This window comes from Myotis lucifugus, unplaced genomic scaffold (assembly GCF_000147115.1).
Source record: "Myotis lucifugus unplaced genomic scaffold, Myoluc2.0 scaffold_383, whole genome shotgun sequence".
In the NCBI taxonomy this organism is placed as follows: domain Eukaryota; kingdom Metazoa; phylum Chordata; class Mammalia; order Chiroptera; family Vespertilionidae; genus Myotis; species Myotis lucifugus.
Window position 1 is genome coordinate 708,476 of NW_005871431.1, and position 9,864 is coordinate 718,339.

General features: G+C 59.2%; 2 protein-coding genes across 2 annotated transcripts; both read right to left on the bottom strand.

Annotated features, from left to right (window-relative positions):
• Positions 1–22: 22 nt before the first annotated feature.
• On the bottom strand, positions 23–2,397 carry ELANE (elastase, neutrophil expressed). The gene is given in 6 exon segments (XM_006109709.3): positions 23–202; positions 363–593; positions 1,303–1,444; positions 1,744–1,831; positions 1,834–1,902; positions 2,331–2,397. Coding segments are annotated over 6 exon segments (777 nt in total).
• A 5,221-nt stretch (positions 2,398–7,618) lies between these two features.
• LOC102438046 (myeloblastin-like) lies at positions 7,619–9,465 on the bottom strand. Its single transcript, XM_014467191.2, has 3 exons — positions 9,235–9,465; positions 8,302–8,532; positions 7,619–7,789 (listed from the first exon to the last, which is right to left on the bottom strand). The coding sequence occupies exons 1-3, from the start codon at positions 9,370–9,372 to the stop codon at positions 7,619–7,621; spliced, it is 540 nt and encodes a 179-aa protein (XP_014322677.1). The 5' UTR covers positions 9,373–9,465.
• Positions 9,466–9,864: the final 399 nt, after the last annotated feature.

The following is a 9,864-nucleotide window of genomic DNA, read 5'->3' on the forward strand; positions in this document are numbered from 1 at the left end:
GGGGCAGCCCTTGCTAGTGGCTCTACTGCAGGTCCCTGAGTGAGAGAGGCGTCACTGTGCTGCGATGATGAGTGATCCAGTTTGCGTACCGCGCGACGGGGGCAAAGGCATCTGGGAAGAAGCCGGAGCCGCAGCTTCCTCTGATGAAGGAGTCGATCCCGTGGATCAGCCCGTTGCAGACCAGGGGCCCGCCGGAGTCCCCCTGTGCGGGGCCAGGTGAGGTTAGGGGGCTAGGCTTTCAGGGCCCCCCACCTGCCTCCCTTCGGGGTTGGGAGGTCCTCCTGGCATCTGGCTTGCAGTCCTGGTGGCTGAGGCCCGGGGAGGAGTGGGGTGGGAGCTGAGAGGGGGTGGCAGGTACTCACAAAGCAGATGCCCGCGCGGCGCCGCGGCACCAGGGTGCACACGTTTGTGGGGCGGCAGAGGGCTGTCACCACGGTCACGTTGAGCTGCTGGAGGACTCTGGGTGGTGGCTGGTTTGTGCCCAGCCGACCCCATCCCATGGCCAGGCACCGTACCCCGTTACCCACACCTTGGTCCTGCTCAGGCAGGCTGGCCACCTGCACGTTGGCGTTGATGGTGGCTGACCCGTTGAGCTGCAGTGGGCAGGACAGAGCATCACAGAGTCACGTGGGGCAGCGGGTGCCGACTCTCCCCGTCCTGGGCCTGTTTCCCCAGCGGAGGCCCCAGGATAGTTCTGGGATTTTATGGAGCAGCGTGGCCACCCTGCCTGATGCTCCCCACCCTGAGCGTCCGTTTCCCTATTTGTGAAGGAGACACAACCACAGTGGCTCAGGGTGAACTTGAACATGTCTTGAGTGCAGTGAACAGTAGGTACCAAACTGTGGGCAACACCAACGACAACAAAACCCTTGTTCTGGAGCACGACAGAGAGTAATCATAGCTCTGCCAGCCGTGGGGGAGGGACGGTTTCTCCCTCCAGCCTCCCCCAGTCTGAATGTGGGGAACTTTGCCCCAGTTCACAAAGACAGGGACTGTCCCTGCCCTCGGCCACAGGGCACGAATCATCACAGCAGCCTGTCGATGGACAACTGCTCCCAGCACTCTGCATCCTCTTGTTCACGCGCTCAACAACCCTGCCAGGTGGGGCTTCTTTCCCAGGTCACACAGGTGGAGACGGAGGCACAGAGATGACCTGCCCCGTTAGAGCCAGGTGGGACCCCCGGTCTATCGCCCCTTCTGTGCCCTCCCCATGCTGCAGGCCCCAGGCCCCGGGCCTTTACACCCGCGTGGGCATCCCTTCCCCGCCCCAGGCACCCCTTGGCCGCCCGGCCGGCCTCCCACCTGCAGAAGCACGATGTCGTTCAGCAGCCGCTGGGCATCGAAGCCGTTTTCAAAGACTTGCTGGACGCTGAACAGCTGCCTGGTGGGCTCACGCCGGCCCAGGTTGTGCGCCCCCAGCACCACCTGCACTGTCTGGAAGTTTCTGCAGTAAAGTGGGTGCAGGAGGTGATTCGAGGTAGCTCTTGGGTTTGGGGGTGGGAGAGAGACCCCAGAGCTCAGCCGAGCCCAGGCCCAGGCCCACGGGTGGCCTCACCGCCCAGGACAGATCTCTGGGCTCCTGGGCTGAATGCCGGCACTTCGGCCTGGTGAAGAAGGTGCATTAATGGGGGCGCCCTGGAGGGGCCCAGACCCTGGTCTCACTCCCCACCCCCTCCACCCCGACTCGCTTTGACAGATGTGGGAATGGAGGGAAGAGGGAAGGTATGCCTGGGAGTCACTCACATGCCATTCACACAGTGCGCGGCCGACATGACAAAGTTCGGGGCCACCAGGGTACCGCCACAGAAGTGGGCCTCCACGCCGCTGCAGGGGACACCATGAAGGGCCATGCGTGGGGCTGGGCCTTCCGGCCACCCACGATCTCGGAGGCCAGCACGGGGCCTGGAGACAGTCAGGGGGAGCGTGGTGGTGAGTGTCATGAGGATCCTCTACTCTCACTGGGACAGCTGGCCCTTGAACTCCCACCCAGAACCTCCGGGTCAGGACTCTTTCGTGCTTGTTGCCAGATGAGGAAACGGGGGTACGGAGAGGAAAGAGGGGCCTGCCACCACCTCCTGCCAGGGCACAGCTAGATCTGAGCTTCATTTGGCTTTGGAGTCCCCAGAGCCTGCCCACTGACCCGCCCCCCCTGGATTCCCTGGGCCCCTCACCACTCTGAACCTCAGTCTCCTCCTCTGGAAATGGGTCTCCTCATCCCAGCCACCCCTTCCCGTGAGGAGAAGGGGACCACTTAAGTCAAGGGCATAAGTGGAGAAGCAGGAATGGATGCCCAGGGACAGATGGATGGACAGACGTGTGGCTCCACTCACCACCCAGCAGCACGGTCAGCAGGATGGAGGCCAGGGCCGGGCCGGAGGGTCTGCAGCTTTGGGTCATGGTTGAGCGGGGGCTTCAGTGTCTCTGCCCCCTGCACCCACCGGGCCCTCTTATAGCCCAAAGCCCGGGGGCCGTTGCATTGCCCCACCGCAGGGCCAGGTGTCCCCACTTCCTTTCTCCACCCCCAGGAATGGATGAGGGTGATGATGGCAAGAACAGGGGGGATGGGTGCCAGGGGCCTGGGTTGGCTCCAGATAAAATTCAGGGCACAAATTTGAAAGTCAGATTTAAAAAAATTCTTTTTTCTTTTTAACTAAATGTATTGGGGTGAAATCGCTTAATAAAATTATGTAAGTTTCAAGCGTACAGTGCTGATACATCATCTGTATGTTGCCTTGTGTGCCCACCACCCAAAGTCAAATCTTCTGTCACCAAATATTTGACCCCTTTACTTCGCTCGAACCCCCTTCCCTCTGGTAACCACCATACTGATGTCTGTGTCTACGAGTGTTTTTTTTTTCTGCATAGATGATTTTTATAAACAATAAAATGCTATGCCTCCATTACAAACCTTTCATATTGAAAGGATCTCTAACATGAACTGCTTTAATATTAATTATGAAGCAAAAAAAGTTTAAGAACCTCACAGTGGGAACAATCCAACACCGGCAAACTCTAATGATGAGACATTCTCTTTTAATGTGAAACCAACACAATTCATAATTGCAGAGAGAATGTCCCAGCTGTGGGTGTTAGGAGACACGTTAACTTTCCAGACCGAGGCACTCACTGCCAGGGATGCAACAAGCTCTGACCAAACCAGCCACGTGGGGTTGGTTCCTTGAAAACAGCGGCCACCTACTGTTCAGCCTGAGCAGCCCCAGGACACACGGAGCGAGCAAAACCGTCCCTTCTCTTTCAACCCACCGCGCACACGTGGACTGCCGCCCTCCTCACACTGCGCAGGGAGTGTGCGGAGAGCAGCTCCGTTCTAGTTGGGAGCTGTCGCCCCCTCCGCACAGCGGCCACACGGATGGTCCAGACTCCGCGTTTTGCCTGAGAGCCGCCTGCCACACATCCTCACGAGGTGGCCATGACCGGGCACTCCCAGACTGCTTCCTGACGAGGCCCCGTTTAAGACGGACACGAGGGCGCCATTCTTTCCAGGGCCACAGAACTCTCCTTGGTCCACTCTGGAGCCCCGTGACAAGCAAGAGGACCCCGAGCCCCTCTGCTGCTGGGCCTGGGTGGGGCGCAGGGCCTGGGCGCCCCTGCAGTGCGGTGCTGGGCTTCACCAGCCGGTTCCTGTGCAGATTCCCAGCCCCCGCTGAGTGTTTTTTTTTAAAGAAAACAATTTATTTAGCATAACTATGTTCCAAATATTGTACTTATCTAGAAAGTTAGCCATTATTTACCTGACATTCGAATGTAACTGGGTGTCCTGTATTTTTGCCAAATCTGGCCACCCTGGGCCCAGAGTGGCGGCTGCCGCGCATGCCTCGGTCTCCCCAGAGCACCACAATCGGGCCGGGGCACCCAGCTCGGTCCTGGCGTTTCACAGGGGCGACGGGGGGCTGCTCGGTTCCCATCTGAGATGAGGAAGCTGGTGCACAACGAGGCCTCCCCCGTGAGTGGCTACCCAGTGACATGGTGAGCAGCTGGGGTTTGAACTCAGGCCCCCACAATTCGCAGCTGGATGAGGATTTGCTGCCCGCCTCCCTGAGTCTGGGGTCTCCCTCTCCTGGCCTGGCCTTCCAACCTCCCTTTGGCGATCGCTCACAATGGGGAACTCCTTCCCCCCCGGGGCCCTCTTAGTCTCAGGTCACCAGCAGAGGTTCTGGGGAAGAATCCCCCGCCCCCCGACCCCCCACCTCCTGGGGTTTCACAGACCCCCTCTCCGGCCCGGGAAAGGAACCCTGACCGGGCCAGGGGGCTGGACCATGGATGTCCATTGAAGCTTGAGAGCTTCTGTCTGGGGCTGTGGAAGAACTCAGGCCAAACAGTGGAGAAGGGCCCCCAGGGCCCAGCCCCCACCCCCTGGCCCTGTTCCTCTTCCCACCTCCCCCAGATGCTCCAGCTCCAACGGCTGTAGCCAAGCTGTCGCAAGAAGCAACGTTCTCCTGACCAGGAGCAGGGTTCACGGGGGGCAACCAACGGATCCATCGCAGGAACAAGTGGGTGGGGGCATGGAGGACACCCGGAGCCAGGGCTGGAGTCCTGTTTGTCCCTGGGCCTCCCTCTCCATTTGTGCCACAGGCAAACGAACCCCCATATTCTCACCATTGAGGGTGATGGCCCTGCTTTCCCAGAGCCTGGGACACAGCAGGCGCTCAGTGCTCACCCTCATCCCTCCCTTCATCGGATACATGTCACCTGCCCTCCTACCTGCTTGGCAGGGTCCCCACCCCATTGTGTTAAATTTGCCACAGAGCATTTAGTAAGCACCTACTGTATACACAGCCCTGTTTCCAGTCCAGGGATGAGGGAGAGTGGAGGAAGCCATGTCTTGGGGGGGTGGGGGGAGGAGGCTGTGGCTCAGACAGGGAGACCCCATTTAATCAAAGTTGCATTTATTGAGCATCACCTGTATACTGTGTACACACATCTCATAGTGGTCAAGCCTCTGGGTTCCACTCTGGGTTCCTATCCTGCTTGGCCACTTGCCTTCTACATAACTTGAGGACACTGACTTAACCCACTGACTTAACCCACTGACTTAACTGTCTGTGCCCGTTTCCTTGTCTGTAAAAGGGAAGTTATAACAATAGACTCCATTGTATAGGATTATCCCAAGATGAAGTGAATGAACGTTGGCCAAGTTCTTAGATAAGAAAGTGATGTTAACCATTAACCACCTCCAGGCTGGGAGGCAAACTGCTTGGCTTCTCATTTGCAATCAGAGTCGTGGTAACACTGGCCACACCTGCGTAATGAGTAACGCGTCTTCCAAATAAGACACCTGCACTTTATGGACCCGAGTTACCCTGCAGTGATTCGAGCATCTCTCCCTCCGCTGGAGACTGGGCACCTCTGAGCTGCAGGGACTGGCTCCCCCTGCCTGTGGCCCCGAGCAGCACAGACCCACACACCCCTGGGGTGTGTGTGGGGGAACCCCTTGCTCCCTGAGGCCTCCCGATTTGCAGGCCTGACCATCCTGCTTGTTATTCTCATGAGCTCCTCATTTCCTGAATCTACCCCAGGGTCCCCGACCCCTGATCCTCAGCTCCCAGTGTTGGGTTTGATCTTTGCGGTGCAGAGCTTCCCTGAGCCACCTTTCACACACGAGCCCAAAAAACTAGCAAACATCTCTTGTTGGATTTTTGTGGGCCTTTCTGTTCCCTACACTCCCTCTAGCACAGGGGTCCTCAACTTTTTAAACAGGGGGCCAGTTCACTGTCCCTCAGACCGTTGGAGGGCTGGACTATAGTTTAAAAAAAAACTATGAACAAATTCCTATGCACACAGCGGTGGCAAAAACACCCGGCGGGCCGGATAAATGTTTTCGGCGGGCCGCATGTGGCCCGCGGGCCGTAGTTTGAGGACCCTTGCTCTAGCACAGTGGTTCTCAACCTTCCTAATGCCGCGACCCTTTAATACAGTTCATGTTGTGGTGACCCCCAACCATAAAATTATTTTCGTTGCTACTTCACAACTGTAATTTTGCTACTGTTATGAATCGTAATGTAAATATCTGATATGCAGGATGTATTTTCATTGTTACAAACTGAACATAATTAAAGCATAGTGATTAATCACAAAACAATATGTAATTATATATGTGTTTTCCGACGGTCTTAGGCGACCCCTGTGAAAGGGTCGTTCGACCCCAAAGGGGTCACGACCCACAGGTTGAGAACCGCTGCTCTAGCAAACCTCTTTCACCCCCAGCGCTGTGGGGTTTTTATAGAAACCACTTCCCTGCCTTGAGCCCCTGGGAAGTGCAGGGAACCCCCAGCACCGCCCTGCCGCTCAGCGTGCATTTCCCAGGATTCAGCTATGTCCCCCGTCTTAGCACAGATGTGCTCCGGGCGCTGCTGCCATAGACCAGTCCTCGCACTTACCCTGGGCTAAGGTGTAACAGAGTTGCAGAAGGGGCAGGCCGGGAGTTCTCACTCTTATTGAATTGTATGCTGACACCAGGCGGTGGGAGAAGAAAGCAATAAGGAAAGAGCTTCCTTCCAGGTCTGTTTGTCCTGTGAGCAGGTTGGGCCTCTCTCTGAGCCTCATTCCCATGGCTACTTGCCTGCTGGCCAATGATCTCTACCTCTTCCTGTCCTCAGGGCTGGTCTCTAGCCCCCACTCCCCCCCATTCTTGTCTGTGGCCCTGCATGCTCCAGCCCCACCACATGCCTGAACTCTCCTTCCCCAGCCCCTTGGCCGTCTCCATTCCAGCCACACCGAACCCTTCCTGTTCCTCTGCACTTGATGAGCCTCCCTGGGGGTGGGGGGTGCTTTTCTCTTCATGCTCCTGCTCAGGCACAGCTGCCTTCTCCAGGAAGCCTCCCTAACAGCCATTCGGCCAGCCCCCGGCTGAGTCAGGAGCCCCACAGGCCTGGGCACTCCATGTTATTATTATTTTTTAAATACATTTGTATTGACTTCAAGAGGAAGGGAGAGGGAGAGAGACATAGAAACATCCATGATGAGAGAGAATCATTAATCGGCTGCCTCCTGCACGCCCCCCCCCCCCGCCCCGGGGATAGAGCCCGCAACCTGGGCATGTGCCCTGACCGGGAGGGAGTGGAACCATGTCCTCATGGTTCATAGGTGACGCTCAGCCACTGAGCCTCGTCGCTGGGCAGCACTCGTGTTATGACAGCCCGGTCCTCCGGCAGCCCCCGAGCTGGAGACACAGAGCCCACACGACGCCCCATCCCTGAGGGTGAGGGGGCGGCTCTTGGTCTGTGTGGGAAATGTCTGCGGTGGCTCCCTCTTCCAGACGAGGAAACGGAGACGCAGAGATGGGCAGCGGCTTGCGGGGGCCGCACGGGTGGGGCTGGATTCCACCCACGTCTATGGGCGCTGGGGGAGGGGACCCACTGTGACCCGGGCCCCACACTGGCTCGAGGCTTCTGCTCCAAACCCCCCTCCAAAGCCTGGGGTCTGGAGATTTGGATGCCGGGGACCGTGGGCCACTCTCCCCACGCGGGAAGGACAGACAGGAGCCAGAGGAGGGTTTCAGTTTTTATTGACGTCACCGTGAGGCCGGGCACCGGCTCCCTTCCCCCCATTAGGGCTTGTTCTCTGGCCTCAGCCCGTGGGGGGGCCTGGGGGAAGGGGCTCAGGGGCTGCCCTCACCCCCCACACTTCTCAGCACAGACTGAATCCAGTCCACATAGAGGGCAACTCGAGCGTAGAAGTCCGGGTACTGGCGGTTGGCACACTCCCGAACGAGGAAGGAGTCCACGGCCTGGAGGACGCCGTCGCAGATCAAGGGGCCGCCAGAGTCCCCCTGGGAAGGGCGGGGACAGGCTGGTCATCACCCCGGATGTGGCCGCGTCGGGCAAAGTGAAGCTGGTGGCAGCCCAATGCCAGTTAGCGGTAACGTGTTTCCAGTACGGAATTCTCTTTAAGGCACGTGGGCGACAGAGGGAGATGGGCCACTGGGGGGCGGGGGGCATTTACGGCCCCTGCTATATCCCTGGACCCCTGGAGTGAGCTGGGCGGCTCCGAGAGGGGGCCCCGGAGTGGGAGAATCCCTAGACCCACCGAGGCCACCGGGTGCGACATGAGCACCCCTGGGTGCCTGTGGGAGCCGAGGCTGTTCTCCATCCCTTGCTGAGCCCTCACGATGGGTGAGCCCCTCTTCCCGACAGGAGACCAAGGCACAGCCTGCAGCTGCTCGGTGGGGAGGAGGTGGGTTTGAACTGCTGCCACCCGCGCCCTCCCTCCTGTGGGCAGCTCCTGGAGCCCTCTCTGCCATCCAAAGCGGCCCAGGGCGCTGGCAGCCGGGCAGGTACGTACAAAGCAGATGCCAGCTTTGCGCCGGGGAACGAAGGTGCACACGTTCTCTGGCCGACACAGGAAGGTGACCACGGTGACATTCAGCTCCTGAAGGACCTGGGGCAATGGTTCCATGGTGCCCAGGCGGCCCCAGCCCATGGCCAGGCACTGGGTGCCGTGGGGCAGCAGCTGGTCCTGCTCCGGGAGCTGCGCCACTGTGACCTGGGCGGTGAGGTTGGCAGGGCGGTCCAGCTGGGGCAGAGTGAGAGGAGGTGGGCAGTGAGATCCTGTCTCCAGGCCCCATAGCCACCCCCCTCTCACATCCACTCACGTCCTGACCACCCCAAAGTGCCTCCTCTGGGCCCCCTCCCACTCACTCTCAGGTTCTACCTCAGGGTCACCTCCTCCAGGGAGCCTGTTCTGATTGATCCTCCAAACCCCAGCAGGGCTGTTTTACATTCTCTGACACCATGGGCCTCCCTTTGGCAGCATTTGTCACTGTGGTTTTCATCCACTCACAAAGCCCTCATTGAGTGCCAACTGTATGCTTAGTCCTCCACTAAACCCTCAGGGAGCTGACCTTTCAGGGAGTGGGAGAGGCCAGGAGAATGACAGATGCATTGTCGAGGGAAATGGCGAGATGGTGAACCGTGCATCAGGGGAGGGGTGGCTGTCTTTCCACTAGGGTGAGGGGAGCTCTCGCTGAGAAGGTGAGGTTGGGGGTGAGGATGTTGGGTGGATGGGTGCCGGGCAAGGGGCACGGCCAGGTCAAAGGCAGGTGGGGCAGCCATTTGTGGGGCTATTGTCTGAATGGCCCTCTCCTTACCAGGCCTACTGTGTACCAGGCTATGTCCCAGCACTGGCAGGGGCCTGGCATACAGTAGGTGCTCAATACGTTTTTGCTAAAGGTGAATGAAGGGGTAATTACCGGTCCTGCGGGCTCCGCCCACCCACCTGCAGTAGGAGAATGTCATTGTGCTTCAGCTCTGGGTCATAGTTGTTGGAAAACTGGCGAGTGACGGAGAACTTCTGTTGGCTGGGCTCGGCGTTCCGCAGGTTGTGGGCCCCAAGCACCACCTTCACCAGGGCCATGGGCCTGAGAGGTCAGGGTGCTTATTGTTTGCTCCCCCCATCCACCCATTTCCTTACTCCATGGGCACCCTGAGCACCAGATGCAGCTCCCTCAGTTACAGCCTCCCTCAGACCCAGGGCAGGGCCACCTCCCCCATCAGACCCAGGGCAGGGCCACCTCCCCCATCAGACCCAGGGCTGGGCCTCCCCCATCAGACCCAGGGCTGGGCCATCTCCCCCATCAGACCCAGGGCTGGGCCACCTCCCCCATCAGACCCAGGACTGGGCCACCTCCCCCATCAGACCCAGGACAGGATCACCTCCCCCATCAGACCCAGGGCTGGGCCTCCCCCATCAGACCCAGGGCTGGGCCACCTCCCTCATCAGACCCAGGGCTGGGCCACCTCCCCCATCAGACCCAGGACAGGGCCACCTCCCCCATCAGACCCAGGGCAGGACTGGGCCTCCCCCATCAGACCCAGGGCAGGGCCACCTCCCCCATCAGACCCAGGG